Source organism: Tursiops truncatus, chromosome 6 (assembly GCF_011762595.2).
Source record: "Tursiops truncatus isolate mTurTru1 chromosome 6, mTurTru1.mat.Y, whole genome shotgun sequence".
In the NCBI taxonomy this organism is placed as follows: Eukaryota; Metazoa; Chordata; class Mammalia; order Artiodactyla; family Delphinidae; genus Tursiops; species Tursiops truncatus.
The window spans coordinates 111840711-111858803 of record NC_047039.1 but is presented as its reverse complement, the minus strand read 5'-3'; the positions used below and the strand labels follow the sequence as shown (position 1 = coordinate 111858803).

At 42.1% G+C, this 18093-nt stretch overlaps 1 protein-coding gene across 5 annotated transcripts in view; it reads left to right on the top strand.

The window, feature by feature from the left end:
• The window catches only part of TSC1 (TSC complex subunit 1), a 48841-nt gene that overhangs the window by 11286 nt on the left and 19462 nt on the right, over positions 1-18093 (top strand). For 2 of the 5 annotated variants that reach the window (XM_019920224.3, XM_019920226.3), the window contains 6 exons: positions 5247-5432; positions 6886-6989; positions 8092-8244; positions 10182-10326; positions 11857-12011; positions 12396-12469. In XM_019920224.3, the coding sequence (XP_019775783.2) occupies positions 5327-5432; positions 6886-6989; positions 8092-8244; positions 10182-10326; positions 11857-12011; positions 12396-12469 (737 nt within the window). In that variant the 5' untranslated portion in view covers positions 5247-5326. The remainder of the gene's footprint in view (positions 1-5246; positions 5433-6885; positions 6990-8091; positions 8245-10181; positions 10327-11856; positions 12012-12395; positions 12470-18093) is intronic. The other 3 variants (XM_019920225.3, XM_073806737.1, XM_073806738.1) reach the window with 3 other exon arrangements.

The window sequence follows — 18093 nt, the reverse complement described above, 5'->3', positions numbered from 1 at the left end:
CTCTGCGGCATGTGGGATCTTCCCGGACCGGGGCATGAACCCGTGTCCCCTGCATCGGCAGGCGGACACTTAACCACTGCGCCACCAGGGAAGCCCTATACCAATCATTTTGAAAAGCTTTTTGATTAAATTTTTAGCCTCCGTATACACACAACTACAAGAAATTGTCTTCTTAAAACAGTTTTGTAAAGTCTGTTTTGAAATTTTATTAGTGAGTACAAAATGTGTTTGAGTATTTCATTTTTTCTTAACATTGTTTTCTTCATACTCTATATATTCTTTGGTTTTTTTTTTTTTTGCGGTACGCGGGCCTCTCCCGTTGCGGAGCACAGGCTCCGGACGCGCAGGCTCAGCGGCCATGGCTCACGGGTCCAGCTGCTCCGCGGCATGTGGGATCTTCCCGGACCAGGGCACGAACCCGTGTCCCCTGCATTGGCAGGCGGACTCTCAACCACTGCGCCACCTGGGAAGCCCCTCTATATATTCTTTATGTTTGGCTTGAAGATGATTTATCATGGATATTGTTGACTGTGATTTTGGGTTTTTTTCATGTCATAAAATTGACGTGACAGGTTGGCATTTTATTTTTAATTCACCCTCACAAGATGTGAGGTATTCCCAAATATGACTTTTTCTTGAAAGACTACAAATCAGGACTACAAATTAGGTGAAGTTCTTAAAGATTATTCTGTTCGTAATAAATGTTATAAAACAATTCTATAAAAGTTAGAATTAAAATATAGTTTAATTTCTGTTATTTAACCATGTGTTACTAAAATTTTTATAAACATTTGGCTCAAAGAATAATTACTGTTATTTGTAAAGCTATCTAGCGAATCTACCTTCTTAATACTCATAATATTAGTTAATATATTTAACTGTTTGAAAGTCCTTAATTGTTTTTGAACATAAAAATCACATCGTTAACTGAAGCTTTTATTTTTGTAATAATAAATGTATAAATAAGTATTGTATTGACAGAATTTCAACTTAATAAAACACAAAACTTAGATGTTACATCTAGAATGTTTTTACCTTTATTCGATATTAATAGTACTTCTGTACGCATGCCTTGTCCGCAATACTGACATCATGTGGATTAGGTATGATGGTAACATTAACATATAGTTGTTGGTCACACATACACAGTCAGAGATGCCAGAAATGCTGCAGAAGTGGGCGATTGTTCAGCTTTCAGTTCTAAAGACCAAGGCCGCAGCCAGATTTTGGCCAAGTATAGAGACTAAAATCGAACTTTGGTAAATCTCTATTTTCCAACCATAAATCTCAAATCTGGTTACCAGTGTAGAGTTTCAGTTTGGTTTATTCAAAGGTGGTGACTAAGGACCCCGCTGTTGCTTTAGATTGGGTGGTCGGGGAGGCCTCTCAGAGATGGTGTGACATTTTGAGCAGAGACTTGAAACAGCCACACGAGGATCTGGGAGAAGAGCAACAGCAAGTGCAGAGGCCTGAGCAAGAAGCTGTTTTCCTGAGTTTCAGGAGCCTGAGACTAGAGCAGAGAGACGATGGGGTGGAGTGCTGTGAAACGGAGGCAGAGGGAGTGGGGACTTCACAACTGGCCCAATCTGGTGGAACCTTGCAGCCCCTTGGGAGCTGGCGCTTATTAGCTCCATGGGAAGCCGCTGGATGATTTTAAACAGGGGAGTGAAAGATTCTGATTTCCCTATTTCAGAGTCTTTTGTGGTTGTTTGGTGGCAGATAAGTTGTAGGGCGAGGGTAGTGAGGGAGCCTGCTGCTCCCTTGTCTCCAAGGGGGGATGATGGGGGCTTGGGCTGGGGTGACAACAAAAGGGATAAGTCAGTGGGTTTGCCAGCGGATTAGATGTGAGGGTACGAGTGGTGGAAGAGCACGGATGTCACCTAGACGTTTGCTAGAGACTGACGACCATGCCTTTTACTGAAGTCCAGGAGACGATCAGAGTGACAGGTCTTGGGGTGGGGGCGGGGCGGGCGTTGGAAGTCATGGCTCCCTAATGTAAATAGCATCATCGATAGCGCGGTACTGTGGCTTGTGGGCGCCAAAGATATTTTTTTTTTTTTTTTTGCGGTACGCGGGCCTCTCACTGTTGTGGCCTCTCCCGCTGCGGAGCACAGGCTCTGGACGCACAGGCTCAGCGACCATGTCTCACGGGCCCAGCCGCTCCGCGGCACGTGGGATCTTCCCGGACCGGGGCATGAACCGGTGTCCCCTGCATCGGCAGGCGGACTCCCGACCACTGCGCCACCAGGGAAGCCCCAAAGATAATATTAAACTAAATGGAATGTGGCTTTGGCGTGTAGGATACAGAAATGTATTAACTAAATATTGACTTTTGGCTTCTCCTGTCTATTTTCTATACTTGGTTACTTCCAAGATGGAAGAGAGACTTTCATGACTGAAGTGGATGCTTCATGTGCCTGTGGTGCTAACCTCTCAGGGACTTTCCCCTTATCTTCTCTAGGCTGTAAAGTGTGTTTAACATGTGTGCACCCATTCCCACCACATCCAGGTGAAGCTGGTCCCTTCCCTCCTTTGTGTACTCACTAAATCATGTCCATTTCCTGCTCGTGTACATACAGTTCTTCATTGCACTTGCTAAGTCTGTCTTTCCTACTTAGCATCCTGCACTCAGTCCCTCGAAATATTTGAATAAGTTTAAAAGGGGAGATATTCCAATCATGGAACTAATTCCAAAAGCTTATGCTTGAACTCCCGTGAGGGCTTTTTAGAATGTCAAAAATCCTTGAACTTGAGGCACTTAAATGAAGAATCCCACACAAAGCCCATGATTTATATTTTTTCTGAGGTTTAAACAATATGGTTAAAAGGTAGAATTTTAGAACTAGAGAGAAGAGCAACAAAAGCTTGTTGCCAAAAATAGATACTAATGTATGTTAGAATAAAACCTTATTTTTGCTTTCTGTAAAGCATCTGGAAAGAGTAGGCTCCAGAAATCAGACTTTTATACCTAAATTACATTTACAATCTGAAAAACAAGCTAGGTGACCCATGACGGTCAGCCCTGAGTATCGCCAAGGTGACTGGATGGGCGCCATCTTTGTTTAGATTTGAGCTCATGGCGCTCTGCTCTGGGCTGCCTGCATTTGGAGGGAGAGCTTTGACATTACTGTCTTCTGAATATACAGAAGACAAACGTGGAGTCTCACTAGCCTGAGACTGGGTAAGTAGCAGTTTTATTGGAACAAAACGAAACTTAGGGACAAATTACTTTTAAGCCTGAGAATCATTTGTGATTTACCTGAAGTAGAAATGAATGTGGAGGCTAGCTAGATAAATGTGCTATTCCAGTCGTCTTGAAAGTGGTGGCCCGAAGATTTTTACCAGTATTCTTTCTGATAATATGTGAGTACTACTCAGTGAGTGTTTATCTGTGCCGGGTGCTGTGCTAACTGTGTGATACACGTTGTGTCATTTAATCCTCTTGGTGAACAATAAACCCTGACAGGTTGGTATTATCTTCACTTGTAAATTTAATTTAATCCATCTCACAATAAGGTGAAATTTTATTGTTTTCAGCTTTGAACTTTTACAATAAAATCTTACCAGTTATGGTCTCACATTTCTGAGTCCTTTGAAATTGACTTCCTTTATGATTTACCTGTAAGATTTATATTTATGTAAATATAAATTTGTATTATATTCCTACATCATACTTTCTACATCAGGATTTTCTATCAAAAATACATTTATACATTTTAATTGATTTTTCTGGCTAATGAATTTCTGATTCACCAAGAGCAAAATCAGTGAATATCACCAGGTTGTAATTGAACCAGAGCATAGATGATAGTAAGTTAATACTCGCCAGTTTCAGGGGTCATTGCTACTTTACATTTGGCATCCTTGTAGGAGCTTAACTCTTTAGCGGAGTTTTTCCTTAGCGTGGTGTTTCTCAAATGCGGCTTATTTATCACCCATATAAGAATTATTCTGGGGTGTTTATTAAAATGCATATTCCTAAGCCCACAATCCAGTTCTGGAATGGGCCCAGAAGTTAGATCCGAGGTGGTTTTGATACACACTGAAGCCTGAGAACTGCTACTTTAGCTTACCCAAGACAAGCAAATAGAAAATAAGAATATATTCTGATGTGACTGCAAGTGATGTATACAGTTGTTGGCCTGGGAGCTGAGGCATCTAAGTTCTGCTTTACTATGTGACCTTGGCAAAATTATTTATCCTTTTTGAGTATCCATATTCTCATCTGTAAAATAAGGGTAATATCTGCTTACCTCACAGTTGCTGTGAGGATCAAAACCACAAGTTAGTTTAATGTCACAATTATGGGCTTAGTGCTTTGAGTGAAGCAGATTTCGGCTCAAATTTCAGTTCTCCCTGGCTTTGCCTCCTGCTAGCTTTCTGACCGTAAGCAAATGGGGTTGATCTTTGTTCCTCTCCCTGTAAAATGGGGACAAAAGAGCCAGTCATACTGTAGTTATATAAGGAGTGTATTTGATGATGTTTGTGAAAGGTGTGCAGTGCCTGTCTAATAAATGGTAGCTGTCTTTACTTGGTTTTGAAAATATAGCTTTAGGGACCATAGTGGGGAGAAATGAATAATTGTGAATGTGTATAGTGACACTGGAGAATGAGCTGCTTTTTCTCTATAGAGATAAGGTACTGATCCACTGCCATAAAGGACTGAGTTTTTGAAGGTGCAGGCTTCCCCCGTTCATGCCTACTTCCCTGTACCCAGCAGCATTTGAGTGTGTGGTAGATGTCTGGGGTGAGGCGCGCACACTAAAAATAGAGGAACCATCCCTGGTTCAAATGAGGTTTATGCACTTGTGACCTAACTGGCCGTACTAACTTCTAGACTCTGATGGGGTTGTCAAGAAGAAGATAGCATGCTTTCAGTTCTTTTTCTGAAAATAGTTCATCTACTCTTTAGATCACTGATTTGAAACATAAACATAGTCTTAGCCAAAACCCAAGGTAGACTTAGAGTAGGAATAAAACTTAGATTTAGTCCCATCATTAAGTTGCTGTGATGATTCCAACTGGTATTGTTTTTATTTTTAGGTTTCTCTCTGTTGCATTCCCTAGAACTCCTCTTCATAAATTTGTCAAGGACAGAATTATTTACACGCCCTAGCTTCTTTTATCAGCAAAGTTCTGGACAAACTTTTCACTGTTTCGAATATATGCTCAGTTTGTCTGGCAGGTAGTTTTTTGTGGGGAAAAATGGGGCCATTTTGTTACACCATTCCTCTTCTTCTTTTCAGTCTGGTAGTGGCACCAATGAAGAGCCTTCAAAGTCTTTAACACACATCCTGGACCCAGCACAGCGCATTCGTGTAAGATAATGGCCCAACAAGCAAATATTGGGGAGCTCCTCTCCATGTTGGATTCCCCCATGCTGAGTGTGCGTGATGATGTAACAGCTGTCTTTAAAGAGAACCTCAATTCTGGTAAGCAGAATCGTACCCTGGTTAGCTTATCTGCTAATCAGACAAGATTGACCTAGAGATGACTAGAATCCTACTGATAAATTTTGGTTTTCATCTTCTAAAGAGAGTCTTTAAAACCACCAAGGAAAAGCATACATCGGTGGATGCATTCTACATTCTACATGTGTTTCAAGCTTTTAGTTATGGAAATACTCAAATATACACACAAACATAGAAGTAAGAGTCACATAATGAACTCCATATACCCAGCCTTTCCTGTTTCATCTTACCTCCCTGACTTCCCCCCACCCAGGTATTTTAAAGCAAATCCCAGGTATATCATTTCTTCTGTAAATCACATGTAATTTTTAATATGAAACATGCTTAACCTGTCTTTTTATCAGAGAAATATAAATTTAAGCAGTACCCTTTCCTCCTTACCGGGCTGGCAGGAATCAAATATTGGTCATAGAAATGGGCACTGTTAGCAGGCGAACACATGGGTGCTCTGCCCTTTTGGAGTATCTGTCATCAACGTAAAGGCGTGTGCCATTTGGCTTACAGACTTACAAGAATCTGTATTTCATTATAGCCTTGAATGAAATGTAGTGGAAACTTGGGAAAACCTAAGTATCCTTCAGCAGGTGAATGGTTAAATTAATTATGTAGAGCCGTGCAGTGGAGAACAAGGAGCTCAGTAAAGAGAATGAAGTAAGTCATAGATGCTGTCATGGAAAGGTGTCTACAACACCTTGCTGAGTGGAAAAAAACACACGTACACAGACCATGGGTATATGGACATGGGGCCTAGGTGTGTGTGATTGTACAAGTGTGAAAAGTTTTGAAAGGACATGAACCAAACCCAAGGGTGTTTGTCTCTGGAGAGTGGGTTGGGAGGCAGGTGGTGAGGAAGATGTTCACTTGCATGTTATGTACTTTCATATAACTTGAATTGTTAACAGTAGACATGAATTCTTTTTGTAATTAAAAAAGCAAGAAAAAAAGAAGATAGGGGACTTCCCTGGTGGTCCAGTGGTTAAGGATCCACCTTCCAGTGCAGGGGACGCGGGTTCGATCCCTGGTTGGGGAACTAAGATCCCACATGCCTCGGGGCAGCTAAGCCTGTGCTCCGCAACTACTGAGCCTGCGCGCCACAACTAGAGAGCCCGTGCGCCACAGTGAAAGGTCCCACATGCCACAACTAAGACCCGATGCAGACAAATACATAAATAAATTAATATTAAAAAAAAAAGAAGATAGTATTTCATGTGCTCTTACGGCTATTTAGGCAAATAAACTTGGTATTATCCTATTGTTAAACCTAAATTCATTTAAGGAAGCAGAAATACAACACTTCATATAACTTTGGGTAGCATACAAAGAGACGTTTTCTGGATTTTGTGACAGGCAACTATTTGAGGTAAGTTTAGAATGTTAAAGGGAATTATTATAAACTGCCCTTTTCTTTCTTTAGACCGTGGTCCGATGCTTGTGAACACCTTGGTGGATTATTACCTGGAAACCAATTCTCAGCCTGTATTGCACATCCTGACTACCTTGCAAGAGCCACATGATAAGGTAACTGCTGGAACTGATGGTAGAGATTTGATACATTTTCTATGAGTGGTGTGACAGTGTCTGTGCAGCCCCAGTGCACAGTCTGTCCAGAGCTCACTCCTTCAACTTATGCGTGCCATTGATGATACTGCCCCCAGATTATAACTACATATAAGAACAATTGTCAGGACCTATGTTTCCTGAAAAGTTTTCAAAATACAACATATTCAAGAGGCTTTTAAGGCTCTTTCTGCTTAAAGAAATCCTGTAATCCTAAACTATAATTGTATAGTGACAGTTTGATCCATAAGGTATCCATCTTTAAACCCATGCTCTGAGTAGGATTTTCAGACTTTTAATCAATATGGCAGAATCTGTAAGTGTGGGCAACTAATGGGGCTAATTGACTAGTGCTGTTTCACAGCACCAGGCACTTGGAAGACTCCTTCATGTTTTGTTTTTATTTTTATTGATGGTAAATAGCTAACAAAGCATTGCAATTACAGATTTTGGTACGTCTTGAGTTTGTATGTGTTAGTGATTTACTTTACTGGGATTTGAAGGCCTTGCCATTGTCTGCCTTTTACAGTACATCTTGGGTGTTTTTTTTTTTTTTTTAACTCTGGGCCGAATTTTAACTTCTACTACTACCTGATTTATATCTGGGGCCAAATCCATGTAGGCTGGGCTATGGGAGCAGTAAGTAACTGCTTCCAGCAGGATCCCGTGAAGCTTCAACAACCTACCACAGGCTTATTATAACATTGGTTATTATAAGAAGTGGCCTATATGTATTACAGAAAGAGGGCCTATGAAGGAGTCTCCCCCCGGCTTATAGACCTGTATTGTGGGATCCTCTTTCAGAAGTTGCAAACTGGCTTCCCTCTCTCAGGCCAAATGCAACAGTGTGTTGTTTGCTAGCATGGTTTTAAAAAATCTTGAATTTGATCTCTACCTGCATGAGCCTTTCTTTACATCAAAGGGAAGACTTGAGAGACTGGGCTGTATCACTGCTGCCTCTCTTTGTGTGAACTTCATACATTCATATGTGCGTTTCCCTTGGTTCCCTTGATTTTTCCCAGCTTTATTGAGATATATTTCTCTTGTTCTTGTGCATTTTCAGCACCTCTTGGACAAAATGAATGAATACGTGGGCAAAGCCGCCTCTCGGTTATCCACCCTCTCGTTACTGGGCCACGTTGTGAGGCTGCAGCCGTCTTGGAAGCATAAGCTCTCTCAAGCACCTCTTTTGCCTTCTTTACTAAAATGTCTCAAGGTACAGTGTTTGTAAGGATTTGAACGAAATAGCTTTGTGAATATAATTTCTGAAATTCTGAGTACCTTAAAGCAAGCAAGCTAGATTTTAACTTTGAGAGTTTGAAAACTTCTGGACATTTGGTTTTTCTCGAATGTAACGTAGTCCAAAATTGGTACTTAGTAAGCTCTCAGTGCATCTCTGTGACTATTGCAATATGTTTGGTCCAAGCAAATGTGGTAACATTTCGGTCAGATTGGTTGACATTATGCTGTTGCAGCCCTTTTTGATTTCATCGTTGTCTAGCCTTTCCTCTGTTGAAAACATACTGGTTTGTCTTGAGGGAACCCCCATTTCTAAGTTCTCTTTTGGCTAATAGAAAAATGGCTGAAAGGCTCTTCCAGCTATTTAGGAGCATGTTCTGGTTGCAGCTGAGTTGCATTCTACGTTTTTGCACTAACCGTAGTGTGTTTTTCTACAGAGGGAGTCAAAACCTAAGTAGAACTTTGTGCTTTTAGTTTTGACCGTGGCTTGCTGAAATACTCAGCGTTATTTGCTTAGTCTGTTTTAGTTCCTGGACTTGTTTCCTATCTATAAAATAAGGAAATGTGGTTAATATGAACTACCTGTACCTCACAGAGATACGACATGAAAATATCCAGTAGTGTTTGTGCCAGAATGGCAGTGCCTTTGGAGTCATCTGACACAGCACGATGCAAATTGATTTTGTCTCTGCCAACAAGGGTAACTGTTTTAATCTCCCTAGAGGTGGATCTCAAGGAGTCATATTGGTAGGGTATCATAAAAATGTGCATTTAATGTTAAGGAAAAGCAGGAACAATTTTAACAATTTTTTTAAGTGAATGGATCGACGAGAATATAATCCTATTTTGAGGCACACTGTTTAGTTCAGATTGCAAAATACTTATCTTTTCCAAAAAGATAAACCTTGAAAATTACTTACGGACTGTTATTCAAACCTTCAGTAAGAATGTTTTGTTAACCAAAATTAGGGTTAGTCCTTTTTATCCAAACTCATTATAGATTCTTGATTCTCCTACCAGTATTGTATGTTCTTCCTACTAGATACCCGCCACAACAAATGGCTTGGTGCTCGCTGTAAAAGCCAAATATATTTAAAACTTTATTTCCAGACTCGTAGATTCCTTTTTTAGTAGGAATAATGAATGTCTTAGCCTGCATGGTAGTCTTTTGATTAATATCTTGTTTCTTCAATCTGAATTCCAGTTACTTGGCAAACATTCATAATTTAATTATGGATCATGTGAGCTGCTGTAGCTAGTCTGAGTTGATTCATTATTCATTGGTTATTAAGTGTCTTCAATTAGTCTAAATTTATATGACTTGATATTTAAACTGTAGACATGGTCAGAGGTCACCATATCTTCTTTTATTTGCTGGTCTCTAAATATTGCTGTGAAGGTGAGCCATTAAGTAGACTTGTTAGTGCTATACTAATTTCTTGTTAAATTATACTTCTGTTGTAATCCTTTGAAAATAGTGAACGACTTGTCAACGTATAAGGTTCTTTCTAATTGACTTTTAAAAAGTAAGTATTTTATGATTTGGTTGAATGAACAAGAATAGCAGCGTTCTTTTGTTCTGTTAAAAAGCAACTTCTTGTGCTTCCCTCCAAGGGCTAGAGATAGCATATCCTAAGTCTCTGGGTTTGGGTGTCCCCACGCCCCGCTCAGGCCCCTACCCCAGATGAGTTTGGTGCGTCAGCGTGGTCCCTGCAGACTTAGCATGGCCGGGCTGGTCCCCAGTGGCTTTTGGTGGCGTCTGTTTCAGTGTTGTGCCCCCACGCTTAGGGGTAGGAGGATGAGTCTGTGCTGGGCGTCTAACCTGTGACCCCTTGGTGTTAGAACCTCCAAGCGTGCGGATTCTAATGCTGCACCTGACAGGTGTTTCCTCTTTCTTGACCGTCCCTCCTGCAGGTGGACACTGACGCCATTGTCCTCACAACAGGGGCCTTAGTGTTGGTAACCGTGCTACCAATGATTCCACAGTCGGGGAAGCAGCACCTTCGTGATTTCTTTGATATTTTTGGCCGTCTTTCGTCATGGTGCCTGAAGAAACCAGGTAAAGATCTCCTCCTTTACCTGTCATGCCCCACCAAGTGAGTGCTTTCATGATTGGTTAACAGGTCATGTGCTGGAAGGGAAGGACTTGTAGCATTCTAAAGCTCAAATGGCTGGTTGTCACCAGCCAGATGAGGAAATGCCTCAGGTACGTCCACCAGAGGCACAAATAAGAAGCATGACTGTTGGGACTTCACTGGTGGTCCAGTGGTTAAGACTCCATGCTTCCAGTGCAAGGGGTGCAGGTTCGATCCCTGGTCAGGGAACAAAGATCCCACATGCCGTGTGGCACGGCCAACAAATTAAAAAAAAAAAAAAGAAGCAGCACGACTGTTGAGATACCTTCCTTATATTGTTGGCTTAGAAGGATTAGTTGTCAGAGAAACTGAGTGGTAGGTACAACTTCCTGATTTTCAATAAACTGAAAAACAACTTCAATCTGTGTCATAGCAGTATAGGACTAAGCTTGTGGTACATCTTTGTCTTCCTCTGCTGGTCTATAGTGACAGAACACAAGCTTCAGGTTCAGAGAACTTGTCCATCGTAAATGTGGAAGGAGCAGAGAGAATGCAGCACGTCCTAATTAGTGTTCTAGTTTCCAATACAGTGGGGTTTTGTTTCCATATCGACAGGTAGTACAGCTCTATCAAAATGATTCAGAAGCTATATAAACACGCAAAATTTGGAATCCTTTGGTCATCCCAGCATGAGATATTCGTGTTGAAAGAATGAAATGTGTCAGCCCTGGGAAATGGAATACTCTGGCTTCCTGTGCAGGATTAAGTGACAAGCCTGAGGCGCATGTGATGCCGGCTTGTCTCGTAGGCTTTTCCTGGGGATGTCCATTAATTTAGAGGAGCTTTATGTATACTGTGGACTTGGGGTTTTCCATAGGGTCTAGGTAACGCTAGATGAATCAAATTTTCTAATTCTCCCACTCTTAGCTCTTTAAGCTAATTTCTGGGTGGTAGTTTTTCACTCTATAGTTACAAATCTGCATAGCTAAGACTACAAACTGATTTTAAAACATTCTCACACATTCGTTCCACAAATATATGAATGCCTCTCACGCATCGAGCCCAGTGCGAGGCACTAAGGGTACAGAGGTGAGTGAGTCAGTGCTGTTCTCAAGAGACGTGTACTGAGGAGGGCCGTGGAGAAGTGTGATTACAGATTTCAAGGAGTACCGTTGTAAAGGCGGTTCAGTATTATGAGAATGTCTGGGGTCCTATTTTAGGGGTGACTGGAGAGGAGCGCAGAGATTAGATCGGTGTGAGCCTTTATGGGTCACTCTAAGTAGATGGGAGTTTATCCAGAGGCCATGGGGAGCCACTGATGGGTTTCAGACAGGGGTGTCTGGTGTGTTCAGATTTGGATTTTAGAAAACCGCTCTTACTTACTTAACTGTCTTTGGAGCAGGGTAGGAGCACACGTACGCAGAGTCACGCTGGCAGCCCTGTGCTCGTGTCTGTTTCACACACATCAGTCTTGTGTTCAGCTCGGTGACTCCTTTCAATGTTTTCTTTTTCAGGCCACGTAACGGAAATCTATCTCGTCCACCTCCACGCCAGCGTTTACGCTCTCTTCCATCGCCTGTATGGGATGTACCCTTGCAACTTTGTCTCCTTCCTACGTTCTCACTACAGTATGAAGGAGAACCTGGAGACTTTTGAAGAGGTGGTCAAGGTAAGTAGCAAAAACTCATTTATTTGCTACATAGCAACTGTGTAGATAGGCTGCATTTATAACTTTTGTATTAAATGATAGGGAAATTTGAAAAGAAATTCAGCCTTCTCCCTGTGCTGCCCACTGCCCCCAGCCCTGGTAACCACTGATCTGTTTTTTGCCTTTATAGGACTTGCCTGTCCTGAACATTTCATTTATATGGAATGATATAATATGTGGTCTTTTGTTAATGGCTTCTTTCACTTAACATAATGTTTCGGGATTCATCCATGTTGTGGCATGTATCAGTACTTCATTCCTTTTTATTGTCAAATAATATTTCATTGTGTAGAAATACCATAGAAAGTTAAGCCTTTTATAACTTGTCAACCCAAACTCTTCCAGCCAATGATGGAGCATGTGCGAATTCACCCAGAATTAGTGACTGGATCCAAGGACCATGAACTGGACCCTCGAAGGTATAGAAACTGAACTAGTGACACAGAATTTTATAGGCTCACTTAAGAAATTGAAAATGTGACCTCGGAGATGTCCCTTCTGAGGTGTTGTTGGGGAAGCATGTTCTTCTGTTTATGGAATCATTCCATAAAAGTCCATATGGACTTTTACAGTAAAATAACTTTGTATGCGTGAGTCTAAAGCGTATTCCTCACAGACAGGGTGGAGGAGGTTGCAGTGCAGGTACCCACGCCGCAGAACCCCGGAAAGGCTCGCAGCTCAGTGTGATTGTGCAAGGCGGGCGCTGAGGTGTGTGGTTGGAACCAAGTGCACTGTGGAGAGTCTGGACGTCGAGTGGCCGGGCTCCCCGGGTCCCTTTCTCTGTCCTGCTTAGCCAAGCGACTGCCATCCTCCACGGGGCTTGGCAGAAGTGCCCAGGTTCCTTCTCTGGGGAAGTGGAGCCTGCAAGGCTCCTGATTTGAGGACGCCAAGCATGATGGAGGGTGGAGCTGAGTCATGACTGGAAAGGGGGGACCAGGGTGAAATCCTACACACTGAGCTGTGAGAGGCTCAGCCCCTCCCCGCCGCTTCTCTCTGGCTGGCTGCCAGCCTCATGCTCCCCAGGCTGGGGATTGAAGCCTTCTGGGGGACAAGGGGTCCACGGGTATTGACATTGGAGGATCTCCCACTGGGAAAGGTGGCTCACGGCATGATCCCCCTTCAGCAAATTTCACTTCTCTACGAGCCCTCCTTCTGCCACACGAACCTCAGGTTAAAGCAACTTGCTGTGAGATATATGTAGAGAAACATAGCAAATGTGTAAGAAAAGTTTAGTAATAACACATGGGTACTTGTGTAGCTACCACTTGGCTGCAAAAAATGGGACATTAACCTCCGCAATTGCAGCCATCTTTCTCCCTGTTCCATGTCTCACCTCAGAGGCACCTACTATTCTTGCTTTTATTTTAATCATTCTCTTTCTTTTCTTTATAGTTTGACCACATGTATCGTTTCATTTTGAAAAGCTAATTAGGAAGCAAAGTCTGGCCTTGGAAAAGGCCGTCTTGTCATCATGAGGTGAAGGTTCCCAGGAGGCGAGAGGAGGAACTGAGTGTCTGAGTCTTGGTTGGGTGTCCCCTTCCTTGAGAGTTTACAGGAGTCCCTTCCAGGGAAGTCGGTGGGCAAAGTCATGAACAAGTCCTGGGAAACATAAGGCTTCCCCTAGTCAGGGCATCTGGCGAGGCCAGATAGTGAGGGCCAGGGGCTGGATGTGCTGCCGAAATATGGCAGAGGGAGGGGACTGCTCTGTTTGTGCTCCTGAACTCACTGTGGCTGCTTCCAGGAATAGGTCAGAGCAGAATCATTCTGTGGGATGAAATGAATGTCCTCAGCTGATCCTGGCAGAGAAGGGAGAGTAGGAACTTCATTAGTGCATAACAAGACAAGCTCAGTACCAACAAGTTATTGTCACCTAGACACTCTGTCCCTCAGTTACAAAGAGGGTATGGTGGCAGCAGAAACCTTAGAGGTGGCCTGCAACACACTTGTCTCTTGGCATGTCTGTTCTGATCTGACCAGGTTGTCTTCTGTGCCTCGTACACAGCTATCATCTTGTTCTCCTGGGGCTTCTCTGTGCCTCTCTCCTGTGCAGGTTCTCCCATTTCCCGTATCTCATGCCTTCTTTTTTCGGTTACTCTTACATTCATGGAATATATCTTCTAGTAGCTTTTAGAGAAAGGATGTCATTTTCTATGTGGGTATAGATTTCTAGATTGGGAGTCATTCTCATTCAGCAATTTGAAGGCATTATTCCATTGCTGCCTTGCCTCCAATGCTGCTATTGAAATCAAAAGACATTTTGATTTCTGATCATCTGTGTTTACTGTCTTCTGGTTGTTCTTGTAATATTCTGAAATTTCCTAGTGATGTCCCTTGATATGAATGTGTTCTCATTGTCCAATCTGGAAGCTCCTATCTTTAAATTCTAGGAAATTTTCTTTAATTATTTGTGCTTGATTTCTTTTCCTTGACTGTCTCTGTCTTTCTTTCTGGAACTCTTAGTATTCTGCTTGGGACTTCCTGGAGCAGTTCTCTGCTTTTCTTTGCTCTCCTCTTCTCTTTAGGAAATATTCCTAAAGATTTCCTTGTCTTTAGCTCTTGATCTTTCTATTATAGTTCCATTTCTGCCACGTTTTCAGTACCTAAGAGCTCTTTTTAGTTCTCTGAATGCTCCTTTTTTATAGTAGCCTGTTTTTATTTCATGGATGGAGTCTCTCATGTCTTTGATAAGATTGATAGGCGTTTTTTTAAGGTTTTCTTTTCCCTACATAATCTGTTTCCTTTAAACTGCTCTTTTGTTATTCTTTTTAAAAATTTGAGGCTTTCTGCAGATATTGGTTTATATCTGGGTGAGGAGACTAAAAAGCTTTGCTCACAGGGATGGGGCTTGTTCACTTGTAGGTCGATCTGAGCATCTGTTGGAGATGCTGATGTCAGTATTGGTTTCCATTTGAGCTGGTCGGACTTTTTCAGGAAAGGGTCTTCTGATGTCTAATCTGGCCAGGATTTGGCTACTCCTAGAGGGAAGAGGCTGCTTGGTGGGGAGAGGTTAGTAGTCTTGGCATTCAGAATGTACATGCTCACTTAATCCTCTTGTTTGAATAGTACTCGTGCCCTCAGCCATTTCTGGAGTACCTCAGTCCCGATACTCTCTGTTTAACCTCCTCAGAGAATAATCTGGATTTCTGGTGAGAAAAGTGGGAGCGTAGAGTCAGAGTCTCAGGGCTCTAACTGCTCCTCGGTAGATTTTACCCTGTCTTACTGGTTTTAGCTGCCCTCACCTACCTGTCACTCATCTCCAGAAGTACAGGTGTACAGAAGTACTCGACGTATACCAATTCTTTAGCTTTTTAAGGGTTCCTCAGTATAAATCAGGTTGACGTTTAGCTTTGAAACATTGGCAGCTTAGGATTCTGCTTTCCTGGATTCACTGAGTCAGTCACCACTTGCCTATCTGCTTTCTAGTTTCAAAAACATGTGGTGCTGTTCTCTGTTTTCTCATTCTTCTCTTTCTTGTGGGTTTATATTTAAAAGGAAACAAATAAAGGAATCTTTACTCTAGGCTTGGTGGGGTTTGGGGAGAGTCTACAATTGGATGTGTATGTCCTATCTGTGTTAACTCGGAAGCCTCCTGGATCAACTTACAGAGCCTCCTTCACCTTGGATAGATGGGTCATCTGGCCTTTGAAGGAAGTTCTAACACCAAAGATAAGAGACCAATGTAAAGAGAAGAAAAAGGAGCTAGAAACAATGATAATACAGAGAGCAGAAGAAAACATCTACAGTAGCTACAGAGAGGAAGCATTTGTGCATAGATAAAGGTCAGGATGCCACAGAAGGGCACAGTCAGAGACTAAAGAAAGCACTGTTGAAAATGAAAAATGATAGCCAAAATAAACATTGCAGTAAAAGAATTGAAAGGTACAGTTGAGAATATCTCAGAAAGCAGAATCAAAGGCTAGAGATGAGTACAATGAAAGAAGAAATTTAAAATAATCAGTCCAGGAAGTCTAGTAAAGAAGTCTTTAAAGGGGAGGAGAAAACTTTGGTGGGGGAAGAAATTGTGAAAGAAATAACAGAAGAAAATTTCCAGTACAAGTAAAAATGATACAAGAAAATACAAGAATTGAAGGATGTGAGTTTCCACATTGAAGGTGCTTATCTAGTTCCCAGCACAGTCAATGAAAAAGAATGCTACTAAGCCTCAATATTGTGAAATTTCAGTACACCAGGGATAAATCTTTCAGAGAGAAAAAACCAAAACTATAAAGATCAGAAATCAGAATGAGGTTAGCTTCTGAAACACCTTCAAAATTGAGAGAAAAAAGGTTATCAGCTTAGAATTCTATACCCAACCAAACTGCCTATCAAGTATGAGACATTTTTAGACATGCAAGGACTCAAATTTACCTCACATGTACCCTTCCTCAGTGAACCACTAGAGCATGTCTTCCACCAAAACGAGAGTAAAATCGAGGAAGACACAGAGTTCACGAAATGGAGGACATAACTTAGGGTCTTGGTCAAGAGAAGTCTTGGTATAACACAGCAATGCTGAGAACAACCAGTGGGAGAGGGAGGGCTCCAGCAGGGAGCTCTTTAGGAGAGGGTGAATAATCCTGGTAGACTATTTGCATTTCATTATGAACAAATTATATTAGGCATTATTTCAGAACTGCTAGAGCCACATTAGGAAGGATTAGTAATAGACACATTAGAAGACCGAGGAAAAGGAGCAACAACATTCAAACTCCAGGAGAAACTAGATTGAGCAGCAAAGGAAATACTGTAGTATATTCTTTGGCTCAGCCATGAGTGGTGCTTATCTAGTCATTATAATGAATTGTTCAAAATCAATTTTGAAACAACAAAACAATGATACACTGTTTTGAGAGCACTGGGGAGAAGGGAAAAGGATATACGGAAGTGACCTAACTCCTCTCCTACCATAAGGACCTTAATAGTTGATGTCTTGGGACATCCCTAGTGGTGCAGTGGTTAAGAATCCACCTTCCAACACAGGGGACATGGGTTCGAGCCCTGGTCCGGAAAGATCCCACATGCTGCGGAGCAACTAAGCCCGTGTGCCACAACTACTGAGCCTGCTCTCTAGAGCCCGCGAGCCACAGCTGCTGAGCCCGCGTGCCACAACTACTGAAGCCTGCACGCCTAGAGCCCATGCTCCGCAACGAGAAGCCACCTCAATGAGCAGCCCTTGTACCGCAACGAAGAGTAACCCCAGCTCGCCACAACTAGAGAAAGCCTGCGTGCAGCAAGGAAGACCCAACACAACCAAAAAATAAATAAATTAATTAATTAAAAAAATAGTTGATGTCTAAAAATTCAGACATCAGGAAATTTGAAGCATAGAAATATGGAGGTAGGGTAACAATTCAGCTGGAAGCAGCTAAAATTGGAAGCTGCCCAGAAAGTTCCTTCATGCCCTTTGAGGGGTGTTCAGTCTCCTCTCTCACTCCTGGCAACCACTGATCTGCTGAAAGCATGCTTTTTCACGGTGGTGTAATAATTTTTCTTCTGTAGAATCTTCCTCTTTGGTTGGACCTTTCTTCTTTCTATTACAAGCTACGCTGAGTGTTGTCCATCTTGATGTGTGTCTATTTCCATAGGCTAAATTCTTAGAAGTGGAACTCTGGATCACATAACAGGACTCTTCAGACAATTCTTCAGATATCCTCATGGGCTTTCTCTCAGTTTGAGACTTGCTGCATTGTATTTCTGGTCTAGGGATGGATTAGAATCCTGAGGCTTTGATAGGAGACCTTAAGTCAGCCTCAGCTACCTGGCGGTTTCCAGGTCTCCCTCTTGTTTGATTACCTTTGTGCCAAAGGAGAGTTTCCCCTGGTGGCTGCTCTGCATAGTTTGTGTTCTCTTCTGAGGCTATGCCTGGTCTTTTGTTGATGGAATTTTTGTTTTGGACTAGTTTCTGATAACTTGATATAACCATTTTAAATAGGGAGGGTATAGGTTTGTAAAATGAACGGCTAATTCTTTATTATCATAGTGCTGATTAGTACTTGGGCTGGCGCGGTTCTGCCTGTTCTTTGCTAGCCATGGCTCAGTGGCT